We start from the raw sequence: 16,404 nt of genomic DNA on the forward strand, positions 1-16,404 counted from the left end.
ATGTGAAACACAATATATTGCATTTTCAATTTGTGTTGAGAGAGAGAAAGAGAGAGCGCAAAGTTGATTCCTTAATTTGGATTATGGGTTGAGAACACGTTTTTCACCTCTATATGAATGGAACTAGCCAAATATCCTACTCAACCGTAATCGTGAATATACAACGCCTGCTTCTATATATCTACAAAAGTACAATTGTATATTTTTATAAACCATTATAATCTACGTCCACCATGATCAACAGGCAGCATAAAACTCTCTTGTTTACCTGCTTAATAAGGTAATTTTTTAGTCATTCGAACAAAGTAATACTAGCTCATTTTAGGGCATTTATAATGGTCATTAATAGACGTCTCTTAGTGTTGCTAATTATGAATATTTGTTAATATGGAAGAGAGATAAATAGGAGAGACAAAATGCCGTTGCTATATGGGTAACAACGGCTCAATAATGACTCATAACCTCTATTGGAAACATGGTTGTATAAGGGTGAAAAAGGAAAGAATAGCAATAGAATAATATTTTTTTGAGTTAATAGTTAGAGTATTTGTTACGTCAATTGTTGTAAAAGCACGGTCTTTAAATAATCTTGTATTGTTTAAGAGATCATACTCATCTCGAACATGTCTTAGTCTTCTCTTTACTTAACTTTGTAGTATAACTGCATATCTAGTTGTTGTGGCACACCGATTAGCCTTATCGTGTGATGGACTCTGACGTTATCTGGCCTCGTGGGCTGTCTCGCAAAGCAACTCGGCGAGTCACGCAATGTGAAAACCGAGTGCCCTATTGTCTGGATGGGCACCATCTTGAAGGTTGCCAATCGCATCTAAAGAGACTGCATATGTATGGGCATGAGCTAAAAACATAAGGATATGTGTGCATTGTGAAAATTCTAGCATGATACTAACTCAGACCAAACACACACATATATATATAGATCGTACCATTAACCAATCATATAAGCAATTATAATGATACATAAATATAACTACGGATAAACATATATAGAAATCTTATATCGTCATAAAGTTAAAGTGTGTGTACAAAGAAACATTGCACGAGAAAGAGATTATAGAAACACATAAATGGTGCTTTTATATGTGGTGAGAAGAAAAGGTGCTTTTGTTGATAAAAACTTATCGGGCACGCAAACTTGGGTCAAGTTGGCATAGCGCGCCAAAGGAGCACGTCACCTACACTAATTATTTATGAAAAAGTAAGGGGTTATTGATTTAGTCCATTTAATGAATGGTGCGTCACGCTAAAAGATAGATAGATAGATGAATGGTGAGTCATATCCAAGATAGATAGATGAATGATGATGCATTTGCACTTGCAGGCGTGTGTTTTATGACACATTCTAAGTGGATACGACCAAGGTATGGTTGGTTGGCGGTGCCAATATGAGCAAAGGATAAATTTACGTGATTTTCAATACCACGAGGAATCTAATTCAAACATATAAATTTCATGTTATAAATTATATATGAATATAAGGGTTTCCAACCTTTCGATGAATAGAATGCATATTAGCATCAAAGTTCAACCCCTCTTGTAACAATCGGCAGCGCCAATTAGAAAGCTCACCAGAAGTTCTAGTGTTGCTAGGTTCTGAAATTATGATTTTACTGGATTCTATCATATATCAAATCACAAACCTACAAATCTAACACTTTGGCAGCAAACCAACCGACAAATTTACAAATAAAAATTTGAATATAAATTCATATCCTCAAGTTGAATAGATCCCAACCCCGAACCAGTGACCGGTTAGGTACTTAGGTTTACCTCCCGGTTTCTTTAACATGGCTAGCTGGTTGCACGCAGTGACGTGCTACTATTAATAGACACCCCTAGACGCATCTCACACACACCAATCCGTCTAATGGCCAACCTTCAGTTTCTCCTAAAGCGGCTGGCCAAACTGCGGTGCTTCCGCCGCCGCCGCCGCCGAGCGGCCAAGCCCAACGCCGCCACGCCCTCGCCGGCGGCGCGGCCTGCCCCGACGCCGACGCCGCCGTCGCTGGCGGTTCTCAGCGACGACGTCCTGAGGGAGATCTTCGTCCGCGTCCCGTCCCACGCCGACCTCGCCCGCGCCGCCACCGCCTGCGCCGGCTTCCGCCGCGTCATCACCGAGCCCTCCTTCCTCCGCCGCTTCCGCGCAGCCGGCCACCCGCCGGCGCTGCTCGGCTTCCTCGACGCCGGCGGCGGCTTCGTCCCCGCGGAGCCGCCCCACCCCAGCGCCGCCGCCGCCGCCGCGGGGGCCGCCGCCCGCGACGTCGTCGACTTCGCCTGCCCCTTCCTCCCTTCGTCCCCGGATCCCTGGCGCCGCCGCGACGTCCTCGACGGCCGCGTCCTCTTCTCCCGCGGCGCCGCGGGCGGCGGCGGCGGTGAGGTCGACGGCCAGGGCGATGATCCCGGCTTCATGGACCTCGCCGTCTGCGATCCCGTGTCCAGACGCTACGTCCTTCTCCCCGCCGTCCCCGCCGACCTCACCGCCTCCGCCCAGCTTCACAACCTCCTCGATTTACAGCCCTTCTTCGCTCCGCCACGCGACGACGACGACGGCGGCGGCGGCGGCACGTCATTCAGGGTGATGTACATGGCGCGATGCCAGTCCAAGCTAGTCGTGTTCACCTTCTCCTCAGATACCCAACAATGGAGCTCCACCTCCTACGACGGATGGGGGATTTTGGTCGCAGCAACTCCCTCTCAGGAAGCCGCATTGACCCAACGCCACCATGCTCACGGCTGCATCTTCTGGTTCTTGCGTTGGGCGAAGAAACTGCTTGTGCTGGACACCTTCACGATGGAACTATCCACCATCAACCTCCCATCCAGTGAACTGATTGAAATCCATCAGGTTGCAATCGTGGAGTCAGCGAGAGGCGGGATTGGGATGTTTGCCATGGTTGACGAGATATTGGACAGCACATTCGACATGTTCTATGTGGTTTGGGATCCCGAGGGCGCGAACAAGTGGCCATTGGAGAGGCTGATGAAGTTGCCAGTGGAGTTTCGGTACAACCTGGTGGGAGCAGCTGGGGGTTACCTCCTTGTTCAGGGGATTTCAGTTCAGGGGCCTGTGCAAGATCAGGTGTGCTTTACGGTGGAGCTCAAGACTTTCAAGGTTGAGATGTTCTGTGAAACTAGGCGTACCTTGATAGGCGCTGATCTGTTTGCTGGCTTCGCGCCATCTTTGTCGCCACCAAGCGTATGAAATGGTAAGCTTTTTCTTTGTAATCTTTGCTTCGTCTAGTTGTCTGCATTGTTCTTTTGTGAGGGAGAAAATCTCCATTGTTATGCTTATGCATTGCATTAGGCCATGATCAGCTTGTTGTTATTGTATTAAGCATTCATTATATTCTGCCCAGCATGGTTATCATGTAAATCGGATGCATTTGACAAATTATTATGGCTTTAGGTTATTATTGTTGTCCATGATAGCTTTCATTGCTTAGATTTATCTATTGTTAGATAACTTATGAAAGTCAGGAAATCAAGAAGATAATGTCAGGTTCAGCACTTGTATGCATGTCAGCAATTGGAAAACTACTTCGGTTTACAACTTGTATGTTTGTTTGTTATGCTGATGCGCTGTAAATCTGTAATCTCTAGATCCATCTGATTGGCTTAGTGGTCCCTGAATTTTGAATGTTAGATATCCGAGCTAAACTGCACTTTTTAGTTATGAACACAATGACTAAGTATAAGAGAAGATTGAGCACTTAGTATTTATCTTGAGCTGCCTGAGCTCAAGTGTTGAACTTCAAATATGAACATCAGAACTTGGAAGTATGAATGGAGAGTGAACACGACTACACGAGTGTTATCTTAACTGTCTGAACTAAAACTTCACTTTCTGATTAAATCAGACTGATTTCGAACATGGTATCTTGAAACTAAGGAGTAAATATTTTTGTTGCATCCATCATAGTGACATCTAATTAACTGAGTGCATTTGCAGGGACAGATGGACGCTGGCCTTTCTCTGGATCATCCTTCTGGAGTTCTGGTGTTGGTGAAGGGACCATGCATGATGATGTATTGGTGTTGTACTGTTGTTCGGCTACAATGCTGGCAGGCAGAGCCTCCATCAAACTTGTTTCCTGAGTGCGTGTAATCGAAACAAGCCGTCGCTAAACCCAGTCTTTGTCAAATTAGAGTTGGGCGCCTCGGGAAAAAGAAAGAATGAGAGTGTTGGGTGAAACCGAGTGTGTCGGATAGTGTTGGGCGGTACCCAGCTGTCCGTCGGTCAAGTGTTGGGCCGAACCAATGTCGGAATAAGTGTTGTCTGTCAGAGTAACTGTTGGCTGAAGTTGTGGTCTTGTGGAACATGTCGATTGAATAAGCATTGGAATTTGCATTTTGTGTTTTGTTTGCAGCAATCATGCAAGTTCTCTTTCCATAAATGAAAGATTCAGGTGGGGTTGCAGTCCGCCGACGGCAAGTGTTGAAACGGCAGGAGCTCCTTGTTAGAACAGGTACAATAAGTTGATTCAGGCTCCAAAACATTCCACCTCAGCGTATTCTTAGGTGGAGGAAAGAGAATCGAAGGGAGAGAAAGAAGCGGGTGACTATCCTAGCGCCGGGCGATAGCACGCGTACCCACGCGTGGTGACGATAAAAAATATATTTGTGGGCCCTCCAACTACCCCATTAGATCTTTTGTTGCGTTTCCACAGAAGGCTTGCTTTTCCTGTTCCAATCCATTGCATCCGGTGAGAGATCTTCGCCGCTCGCCGGCGCCTTTAGTTTGTTTGCCGGCATGGTGACCAGCGTCGGCAAGGATTCCACCTCCGAGACAGCACCCCCCAGGTGAGTCCGAGCCTAGCTAGGTGGATCGAGCTAGTCCGGCGAACCAATGCCGTTGTGACTAGATCAATCTCCTCTAATCTCGAATCGAGCTCTTCAGACCTTGAAATCGAGTTCTTGCCATAGGGATCAACGCCCTCCCCGCCGGAATCAAGCGAATCAGATGCATGGATGGAGGCATGGAGCTGCAAAAGCGACTATGCTACTTTGCTCCGCTGTGAATCAATCATCGTCTTTCTTTTTTTTTTCCTTTCTTGCTTCCGTGTGAATTGACTATTGAGATGGATAAAAGGATAAACTACCTGTCACTATTTGCTAGTTGTTGATTTTAAGCCAATTAAGGGTGGCTGATTTGGCCTAAGAAGGAGGGAAAAATTTGGGAGAAGAAAGATGAGCTAGCAAGTAGAAATCAAAGGCTTTTCTTTTCTGGGTTGACAGACTCCATGACGGAACAGACCACAAAGATATTGCTCACATTTGATCATACTTGTATGCAGAATTAGTTATTTGATTAATGAGTTGTAGTTAACATAATAGTCATCCTATTGTATAAGGTGATCTTACTATTAACTGTAAAATGACATGGCAATAATTGGAGCCAACAGCTAGCACTATTGACCTTGCTCTTAGCCAGCTCCACGCGCTGCCTCCGCACCTCCCAGTACAGCCCGCCGACCTCGCCGCTCGTGCGGCCGCCACCGCCGCCGCCGACGGATGCAGCGGTGCATACCGAGCCGTCCGTCGCGTTGGCCAGGCACTCGCACCAGGCGCCGCTCTGGATTTGGAGGTTGGAGGTGTTGAGGAGCACCAGAGTGGGAACAAGGACGGGAGGTGGAGCACGGCGAGGTCGAGCATGGTGGAGTTGACGCGGAGGAAGACGAGTGCGAAGGCGCCGATGAGGGCAATTCTGTCTTATGACCCGACATTCTAGCGAAAATAATTTTGAAAACACACAAAGTGGTTAAAATGGAAAAGTGACAGTGAGCGCGCGTTACATATTGGCATTTTAGCGAAACGTGTTTTTAGATGGTATACCAGCGAAACCGCCCTTTTGAACGTGGCAAAATGTCTATTTTCTCCACTCCCACAGTTCAGCTGCCAAGTGGGCCCGAAGTCTAAACCCTACTATTCCCAGATTCCCACCGGCCTCCGATTCCTTCTCTTGCACACCCCTCCCCTCCGCCCAAAACCCCCAAAAAAAACCCCCATCGATCCCCTTCCATCATCAACCTCCGGCGATTCGCCTGCCATGGCCTCGCCGTCGCCGTCGCCATCGAGCGCCGGCCATCAGCGCCGCTCCCTGCCGCCCTCACCGGCGGCCTCCTCGGTGGGATCCTCGCCCACATTCCCACCCCGCAAGAGGCGCCGGTGGGGGCGCCCGCCTCCCTTCCTCGGGTTGGCCTGCTACGACGGCTTCTACCCCGCCACGGAGCCCCACCCTTCCGCCGAGCGCGCCATCGCCCTCGCTCGCAAGGCCGATTTCGAGTACGGCTTCGTGCCGTGGGTGCCTGAGGAGGAGGCCTGGGGCTGGTTCCCCCTCGACGCCCGTGACGGCCGCGTCCTCATCCAGTCCAAGTACTTCCCCGATGACCCCGACGGCGGCGACTTCCCCCGCCCTCGCTTCATGAACTACGCCGTGTGCGATCCCCTGTTCAAGCGATACGTGATGCTCCCACCCGTACCCGACGACCTAACCGCCAATGAGGGGAGCCTTGTTGATTTCGGGCTCTGCCTTGCCCCCTCCCAAGAGGATGAGGCGGATACATCGTTCAGGGTGATATGCGTGGCGCGGTACAGCACCAAGCTGGTCGCGTTCGTCTTCTCTTCCGTCACTAAGCAATGGGGAATCGGTTCGTCTTCCACCTGGAGTTCTTTGGGCACAGAAGAGCCCCCTAACCGCCATGGCCTGAGTTGCTTCGACTGCGTTGATGGCTGCTTCTACTGGACGGTGCCTTCCGCGGACAAGATTCTTGTGCTTGATGCCCTCAAGATGGAGTTCTCTGTTATCAACTATGCTCATCGTGTGGAGGACGGCTTTCGGGCTTGCGTTGCAGTTGATAGGGAAGGAACCCCTGGGATGCTGACTGTTGGTGAATACTTGGGGAATGGAGAATTTCGCTTCTCTCGCATCACGAAACAAAGTGACGGTGACTCTCCCAATGAACGCCTGTCCGAGAATATTATACAATTGCCGAGCTACTATAACAAGTACTTCACCTTGGGTGCGGCTGAGGGATTTATTTTCCTTCGAGGCATTCCTGAAGATGAGAAAGTAGAAGACTCTTCATCAGAGGATCTTTACATGGATCCTGAAGAAATAGAATATTATTCGCTCAATGTCAAGACTGCTGAATTTGAGATGGTCTGCGCGATGGACATGGACAAGTGCTACTTTGATGTTTGCCCATACTTCCGCTTTTCACCACCATCGGCAAAACCATGTGTTTGAAGTGGTAAGCTTGTTGTCGTAGCAGTTATCAATGTGGGGTTGTTTTATATTTATGTTGTTTATGCTAGCAGTAGTTTGCTGTCTAGTAGTTCAGGTAGAAGTAAGCTTCTTATTTTTGGGCACTCAGTTTATCTCATCCTCAATGTTGCAATGTAGCTTGTATGCTGCCACCTGTCTGGGAATTTGTCAGTGATATATGTTATGTATATTTAGATGGTCTTGTAGGATCTAGCTCTTAATCATCCTGTTATGTTCTGAAGGTAGTGATGGTTTGGTTCTGTCTGGCATAGCATCCAGTTGCCATGCATGATCATGCTCTGGCAACCAGGCAAATAGATGACACCAATTTCGTTTTAGGAAATATCATTTATCCATTCTCTGCTGTGGGATAACTTGCTTCCAACTTTAAGAATTAACTGGAGAATGAATATTGTGTATCCAGAAAATGCGTAAGTTATACCTGTCATTAATGTTCTGATGGACCTGAACCCGGATCTTCATCTGGGAAACTTTGTTCCTGTAAAGTAGAACAAACAGAAAACTTCATCACTGCTTGCTGTTCAGCACCTGCCTCTTTTATAAATAGACTACAATGTACTCGGAAATTTATCTTAGGTCGCAATTCCATTCCATTCCCAAACCCCCAAATAATCTCTTCCTTTCAGATTATAGCATGTACAGCCATTTTCTACTTATCCCATTTCATTTTGGTGTATCTTTTGTTGTTGTTTGTTCTATAGACCTTTTCCCTTGTATATTTTATGAGCACCACATTTTGTCCAATTGATCCCGTCCTATGGTTATCTCGATAGAAAATAATTTTATTAGAAGTAATGGCGCAAGAGATCTGTTGGTTTATTTGTTTAAAGAGTTGGTGCCCATACTTGTATAGGCTTTTATGCTACCAATTTCAAGTTAGTTGTAACTCGTGCTCATGTTGCTTATTGCAAATTTCTAATTTTCCTACCATTGGTTAGTGGCGATCAGAAAAACATGTCATTCCATGGCTCATATTGAGCATTCCAAGTCAATCTTCATCTTACCTCGAGCTGAAGCTCAGGCTGATATCCTTGCTGATGATCCTACTAACCCTGTAACTTTTTTGTTTGAGGGGTCATCATAATTTTGTGTTGGGACTGTTATGAGGTTTCCTGTAAAAATTTGGCAACACATTGGAAAAATATATAGGACATGTATGGTGTGGTCGGGTGGAATATCAGGCATTAGGTGAAGATGTGAATATGGTAAAAAAAATCCTTTTGCATTCACAGTTGGTGTCTGTAAAATCTAATTAAATTTATCTGCAGGGATGAAGCCGTGCTTTTGAGCCCATACTCGTGCCGTGCATCCGTACTGCTTGGAAGTGCAGGAGGTTCAAAATGGTGCTGCCATTCTGTTGACCCGGATGTTCTTGAGCCTTGGGTTATATTTATCACAAAGTAGCACTAATGTAGTTTAATAGACCGTGTTAAGTTAATGTAAGCAAGACTTGCTGCTGGCAACCTTATTCTCGAACAGTAATCTGTTAGTGGCTTAGTGCCGTACTGTTATTCTGTGCTGGACTTCATCAATGTGCAAGACTGTGCAACGCTATGAGATGGGAATGCGCTGGAGAATTGGAATGCAGTGTGGACTGGGTATAGTATATATGGAGAATTTAGACTATTTACCATTCAAGCCATGGTGAGATACACAGCACGCTAGTTTCCATCGAGAAGCCAGTGCCGGTGGCTGTCCCCGAGCTATCCTCGCAATCTTTGGAGTACCAATGTACCACGCAAAACTAGGCAATCTGTCACTGCAAAACTTCGGTTTTTTTTTTTGTTTTTTTGCTGTATTGTTCATGCAGAAAAAAATTCCTAGAAACGCCCCTTGCCAACATGGGCCACCTAGTCCAAGCAAACGGGTCGATGGGCCCTAACTCAGAAAGGCCCCAACTACGGCCCTAGTTCTACCATGATTACCTCTCTCCTTTTTAATTAGGAATAAGTCTGTTTTTCCTCCCTTAACTCATGCCCCTAGCTGAACCACATCCCTCGACCCAAAAACCAGATATAACATGTCCCCTAATTTCCAAACCGTTGCAAATAGACTCCCCGAGTGGTTTCGTCTAACATGGCAATTGGCTCGTTGAGTCACAGGTGAGACCCATTTGCCAGCAACCCTCCACCTCATATCTCTCTCTCTTTCATCTCTTCCTCTTCTCACGTCTTCCATTAGCACAAAGGACGCTACTGGCTGGTTGGCCGTATCACGCACGGGGGAGGACCTCGTCGGCCGCACGTGGGGAGGACCTCACTGGTTGGCCGCGCGAGGGGAGGAGCTCACGGGCCGGCTCCTACTTCGGCACCCCGTACAGGGCGTGATGCAGTTGCTTAGCTGCCCACTCGCAGTCAGCACGGACACCATGCGACGCCACTAACTAGAGCTCGGGCGCCTCGTCGTGCTCGCCCTTGAGTGTCGCGACCACTAGTCGACTGGCACTGGCACGTGCCCGGTGCGCACCTCGTCCGAGCCGTATGGTGAGAGCACGTTCTGCATGAGCTGCGCCTCCTTATGCAGCCTAGCCTTCGCCACCTCGGAATGGTCAATGCAACGGCACCCCCAAGCGGAGACAGGGGCGGCGGGCATCCTCGGGCTGGTCATCGCCCTCCTCTTGTGTTCGTTGCCAGGGCCGTGGAGAATGTGGTAGATGATCTCAAGTAGGTCCTGGGTGGCGCTGGAGTCATCAGTGCTCAACGTAGAGGCGTCCGGCACGACCGCGCCCACGGAGGGGTCCAGTTCGATGCTGCTCGAGTTGGGCATCCTGAGGAGCTCGACATCGGCAAGAACGAAGACGACAAGAAGAAGGCCACCTGTCGCCCCGTAGCACAAGCAGCCGGCTGGCTCACATGTGAGTCCTACATGATGACTCAGCCAGTCAACGGGTCAAAGATGACACGTGAGACAAAACCTCTTTCAAAGCCGACCGGGGAGTTGATTTGCAACGGTTTGGGGAGTTGGGGGACATGTTATACCCCGTTTTACGGTTGAGGGATGCGATTCAACGAGGGGCATGAGTTGAGGGAGGCAAAATAGACTTATTCCTCTTAATTACCATCATCATTTTGGCCCATGTCTGTCTCCAACTGCAATACCGCAATTCTCGCTTGCATCGACCAAAATTTACCGGTCGGAACTCCATCTCGTTTCCAGCTCCTTCCAGGTCTTCAACTGAAAACTTTAACTTACTCGTTTTTTAACAACTCGTTTTTCAAACTGTTAAATGATATGCTTTTTATAAAATTTTATATAAAGAAGTTGTTTAAAAATCAAATAAATTCATTTTTTAAAATTATAATAGTTAATTATATGTTGGTGAGTTTTCTCGTTTTACATGCATTAAAAAAAACGGAAAAGCTATCTTGCACGTATGCGCCGCCAGCGGCGGGATTTTTTTCTCGAAGACACGTACTATAATCCAGTTAGTTAGAGATAATGACGATAATTAAATCCACTTAGTTAGAGATAATGATGATAATTAAGGAAATTTTTTTTTCGAATAGCTTTTTTAGGTAACAAATTGAAAAGAAATCTATACGTGAAGTCAAATTTTGAAAATTTTTAATCTAAATTTGAAAACTTTCATCCTTTCATCTCAATTTTGAAATCAACTCAGATTTGAAAACTTTCAACTCAAATTTAAAAACTTTCAACTCAAAATTTAAAAACTTTCAATTCTAGATTTGAATCTTTCTTTATATTGGAAAACTTTCAGTTCAAATATTTTGAAAACACGTGTACTAACAACTAAAAAATCGGAAAAGAAAACGCGGAAAAAATTTAATCAACACTTCCCATTGAACAAGTGCTAACGAAATTAAAAATGGAAAAAAAGCACTAACGCAGGAAATAACTAATGTCGCAATTAGAGTCAACGTCTCGCGAGCGTAGACCCTCGATTTCTGCGCGACTTAATTAAATAGCACGTACGGAGTATGCGCTATTAGCCACACCAAAAAAAAAAGGCCATGACCTTGCTGTGTGGAATGAAATTGATAAGGGAAGAGAATACGAGGGAGAGAGAGGGTGTGGTCAACATAATGTCCAATGTGGAATCAATGTGGAATGAGATAATAACAGCACATTTGTACCGTAAATCTATACTCTAGTTTTCTAATAAAGTTGAATTTAAATGTGTTGTTTGATGACACATTAGTTCAAATCTGTAAAAGAAAAGTTTTGTCGAAACATACGACATAGCTTTGTTGAATTTGCTCTAAAACCAATTGCAAAGGATCCTTTTTTTTTCATGCTCTTACCATGCAGCCTCGTGTCGTTCGTAGTTAGATTTTGGGTATTTAGATTTGAGTGAAGTATCTAGAGGAATTATTTATGGCTTTTTTCTGAAACTTGCATCCAAACAGCCTTATCTTCTTGCTTATATTTATACTTATCAGCTAAAATTTATATTTTCAACCTTAAATTTAAATATAACTAGCTGGGTGGCCCGCGCAATTGCGCAGCTAGCACTTATATAAAATTATATATTTTTTAGTATGATTTAACTTAAAATTTATTAAATAGTTATCTCATTGTCTTAAGATTTTGAAAGACCAAACCTTATCATCCTCGTATTTCTAATTTTATAGTTTTAAAAGACACATCAGTTGCTACCCCTTAGCTTGCTCAATCTACCGCTGTTTCTATTCATTCTCCTTGGAACCTTTAAACATTGGATCTAAAAACTTAGTTTTTAGAGTTTATCGTCCTGTTGGGCTTCTTTTTTATAATTTCTAGAAGTCCCGTTAAACACTGCTATTATATTCCTCTACAACCGTCCACTGCATCTTCTCTTTATTATCATTGCTATTTTAAAAATTGAACATAAGTATCATTTAGGTTCATCTTTTTACTTTCTAGAAGTTCCGCCAAAACGTCAATGTCTTTGTCACTGTACTTCTCTATGGCTCACCCGCTGCCGCCCTTCTTTATTGTCATTGAGATTTTAAAATCAAACATGATTATCATTGCGGATTTTTTTTTTACTTTTTAGAAGCCCGAATCTTTAAAAATTGAACCTTATAGTTTTTAGAGTTTTATTGTCTCATTGGGTTTTATGTTTTTTATAATTTTTATAAATCCCGTCAAACGTTGCCACTATATACTCCTGTATGACACGTCCGCCGGGCGCATAATCTTTATTGTCATTGGGATTGTAAAAAATCGAACATAACTATCGTTGGAATTCATTTTTTACTTTCTAGAAGACCCACTAACCATCGGCGACTCTACTATTGCACTCCTATATAACCCGTCCGTTGCCTCTCATTTTTATTATAATTGAGATTTTTAAAATCAAATATGATTATCATTGGAGTTTATTTTTTTACATTCTAGAAGTCCCCGCCAACCGTCTTGACTGATTACTTCACGACATGCCCGTCGTCCTTCCTTTTAATCGTCAATAGGATTCTATTTGGTGTTTTATTAATAGTTTTTAGATGTCTCATCAACCGCCACCACTCCGCTCGTCTATAGGCCTGTTACTTAATTAATCTCATCATGTGTTTTAGATGGTCTTTCCTTTTAATAGTCTTATTTTCTTATCACCAATTTCAGTTATTTATAAACTGTATTCCTAGTTGAAATCTTTTTTTCCTAATTTCAGAATTTATTTTATTTATTATTGTGTTCTTTTGATATTTTTATTTTTTATTTTCAATTTCAGTTGTTTCAAAATTATATTCCTACTTTAAATCTGTTTTTAATTTGCCTAATTTTGGATTTTATTTTATTTTTTATTCTGAATATTAATTAATCTACTATTGGATTCTTAGATGTACTCTTATTTCAATATTACTTATATTTAATTCCGAATTTAAGTTAATTTTAAATTATATTCCTATTTGAAATCTTATTTTATTTTTTTTCTAATTTCGGTTTTTTATTTTTTATTATGAATTTTAATTAATCTCGTATTGGATTCTTATATGGACTCTTCTTTCAATATTCCTTATTTTTAATTCCGAATTTCAATTATTTATAAATTGTATTCCTACTCGAACTCTTCTTTTTTTCTTTTCCAATTTTGAAATTTATTTTTTTATTATTCCGAATTTTAATTAATCACGTATTTGGTTCCTATATGGACTCCTCTTTCCATATTGCATATTTTTAATTACGAATTTCAGCTATTTTTAGATTGTATTTCTACTTGGACTCTTCTTTTCTTTTTCTCCGTTTAATGTAGGAATTTCTAGCCTCCACAGCGAACGTGGTGCCTCCTTTCAAAGCTGTTTTAATAATATAATAGATAGATAGATGATTTTTGGGTTTATTCATTAAAGTTTATTCCCGCGTCCTCGCTTCATGTACTACGCCGTGTGCGATCCCCTGTTCAAGAGATACGTGATGCTCCCATCCATACCTGACGAACTGACCGCCAATGAGAGGAGCCTTGTTAATTTTGCGCTCTGCCTCGCTCCCTCCCAAGAGGATGAGACGGATACATCATTCAGGGTGATGTGCGTCACGCGGTACAAAACCAAGTTGGTCGTGTTTGTCTTCTCTTCTGTGACTAGGCAATGGGGAATCGGTACATCTTCAAGCTGGAGTTCTTTGGGCACAGAAGAGCCTCCTAACTTCCTGGGGCGCTTCGACTATGTTGATGGCTGCTTCTACTGGACAGTGCCTTGGCCGGACAAGATTCTTGTGCTTGATGGGCTCAAGATGGAGTTCTCTGTTATCAACTATGCTCATCGTGTGGAGGACGGCTTTTGGGCTTGCATTGCAGTTGATAGAGAAGGAGCCCCTGGGATGCTCACTGTTGGTGAATACTTGGGGAATGGAGAGTTTCGCTTCTCTCGCATCGCGAAACAAAGCGACCGTGAATCTCCCAATGAACGCCTGTCGGAGAATACTATACAACTGCCGAGCTACTATAATAAGTACTTCACCTTAGGTGCAGCTGAGGGATTTATTTTCCTTCGAGGCATTCCAGAAGATGAGAAAGTAGAAGACTCTTCATCAGAGGATCTTTACATGGAACCTGAAGAAATAGAATATTATTCGCTCAATGTCAAGACTGCTGAATTTGAGATGGTCTGCGCGATGGACTTGGACAAGGAGTACTTTAGTGTTTGCCCATACTTCCGCTTTTCACCACCATCGGCAAAACCATGTGTTTGAAGTGGTAAGCTTGCTGCCATAATGCTTAGCAATGCGGGGTTCTTTTATACTATTTATTTTGTTTATGTTAGCAGTAGTTTGCTGTCTAGTTGTTCATGTAGAAGTAAGCTACTACTTATTTTGGGGGCACTCAGTTTATCTCATCCTCAATGTTGCAATGTAGCTTGTATGCTGCTGCCTGTGTGGTAAGCAACTCGTCGTTGGTATATGTTCGCATTTTTAGATGGTCCTCCAGCCGTTAATCTTCTTGTTATATTTTTGTGCCAGCGATTTTTGGGATAACATGCTCCCAAGTTTTGAAAATTAACTGGAAATGAATCTTTTGTATCCAGAAATTGCTTGAAGATTAAAATAAGTTAGACCTGTCGTTAATGTCCTGAAGGACCTGAACCTGGATCTTTAGCTGGGGAACTTTATTCTTGTAAAGTATAACAACCAGAAAACTTCTGCAGTTCTACTTGCTGTTCAGTACCCACCTTTTTTATAAGTAAACTACTACAATGTTGGAAATTTATCTTAGGTCGCATTGCCACTCCATTCCCAAACCCCCAAATAATCTGTTCCTTTCAGATTATAACATGTACAGCCTTTTTTGACTTCACCCATTTTATTTTGGTCTATCTTTTGTTCGTTCTTTCTTCTATACTCCTTATATTGCCTATCTTTTATGAGCTCCGCATTTGTCAAATTGATCGATTCCAACGGTTGTCTCAGTAGAAAATAATTTTATTAGAAGTTAATGGCGCAAGAGATCTGTTAGTTCTTTGTTTGAAGAGGTGGTATCTACTTGTATAGGTTTTTATTTTTAGCAATTTCAGGTTTGTTATAACTCATGCTCATGTTACGATTATTACGAGTACTATTTATGTTTTTCTTAGTGTCAGTTAGTGGTGACCTGAAAATAATGCCATTCCAATACTCCATGGCTCATATTGAGCCAACAATACCTTATTTAAATCAATCTTCATCTTACCTCGAGCTGAACCTAGCAGGCTTGCCGCTTGCTGAAGCTTAGCCTGGTAGTATCCTTGCTGATGATGTAGCCTGTTCTTTTCTTATTAAGATTCAGATTTTACCTTGATTTCCGTTAGCACGGTTTTCAAACTACTGAATGGTGTATTCCGTGTGAAGACTTTCTATATAGAAGTTGCTTTAAAATATCAAATGTATCCATTTGTGAAGTTTGTAATAATTAATTATGCATATACTAATAACTTTCTCGTTTTATGTGCACCAACTTATTCTTTATCTTCATCAACTTAGTCTTTGCTTCTGATTAAGATGAAGATGAAATCAGCGCACACAAAACCAGAAAGCCATTAGCACATAATTAATTGACTTTTAATTATTTAAAACTTGAAAAATGGATTTATTTGATATTTTAAAGTAAATTCCATGTAGAAAGTTTTTTTTATAGAATACATCGTTTAGCGGTTTGAAAAACGTGCTAATAAAAACTGAGGACGAATCTACATCTTAAGTAGTAACCACTCATAAGGTTTGGGTTGGGAACTTGGGACCCTTACGATGTTTCCTGTAAAACTTGGCAACATGACTGGAATATCAGGCATTAGGTGAAAACGTGAATTTGGTAAAAAAAAAAAAATCTTTTGCATTCACAGCTATTGTCTGCAGTTCTAATTAAATTTATCTGCAGGGATGCACCTTCGCTTTTGAGCCCATAATCGTGTCGTGCATCTATATCGGTGAGGAGAAGTGCAGGAGGTTCAAAATGGCGCTGCGGTTCTGTTCACTGGATGTTCTCGAGCCTTGGGTTAAGTAGTTATGAGAAAGTAGTCACTGATGTAGTTCAATATGCCCGTATTAAAGTTAATGTAAGCAAGATAGGTTGCTAGCAACCTGACTTCGAACAGTAATATGTAAGTTGTATGCAACTGTTGTTCTGTGCTTGACTTCAGTGTGCAATGCTATGACCTATGAGATGGGAATGTGCTGGAGTATTCGAA

At 43.1% G+C, this 16,404-nt stretch overlaps 2 protein-coding genes across 2 annotated transcripts; both read left to right on the top strand.

Moving 5' to 3' along the window:
- The first annotated feature begins 1,888 nt into the window (after window positions 1-1,888).
- On the top strand, window positions 1,889-4,420 carry LOC127778966 (uncharacterized). The gene is made up of 2 exons (XM_052305618.1): window positions 1,889-3,227; window positions 3,971-4,420. Exon 1 carries the CDS (start codon window positions 1,889-1,891, stop codon window positions 3,221-3,223), a length of 1,335 nt encoding a protein of 444 aa, XP_052161578.1. The 3' UTR covers window positions 3,224-3,227; window positions 3,971-4,420.
- A 1,551-nt stretch (window positions 4,421-5,971) lies between these two features.
- Window positions 5,972-8,860, top strand: LOC127778972 (uncharacterized). The gene is made up of 2 exons (XM_052305621.1): window positions 5,972-7,271; window positions 8,575-8,860. The coding sequence occupies exon 1, from the start codon at window positions 6,068-6,070 to the stop codon at window positions 7,265-7,267; it is 1,200 nt and encodes a 399-aa protein (XP_052161581.1). The 5' UTR covers window positions 5,972-6,067; the 3' UTR covers window positions 7,268-7,271; window positions 8,575-8,860.
- The last annotated feature ends 7,544 nt before the right edge of the window (window positions 8,861-16,404 follow it).

Source organism: Oryza glaberrima, chromosome 7 (assembly GCF_000147395.1).
Source record: "Oryza glaberrima chromosome 7, OglaRS2, whole genome shotgun sequence".
Classification (NCBI taxonomy): Eukaryota; Viridiplantae; Streptophyta; class Magnoliopsida; order Poales; family Poaceae; genus Oryza; species Oryza glaberrima.

Excerpts from the sequence above, each read along its gene's own strand:
- LOC127778966 (XM_052305618.1), top strand. The coding sequence starts at position 1,889 with ATGGCCAACCTTCAGTTTCTCCTAAAGCGGCTGGCCAAACTGCGGTGC.
- LOC127778972 (XM_052305621.1), top strand. The coding sequence starts at position 6,068 with ATGGCCTCGCCGTCGCCGTCGCCATCGAGCGCCGGCCATCAGCGCCGC.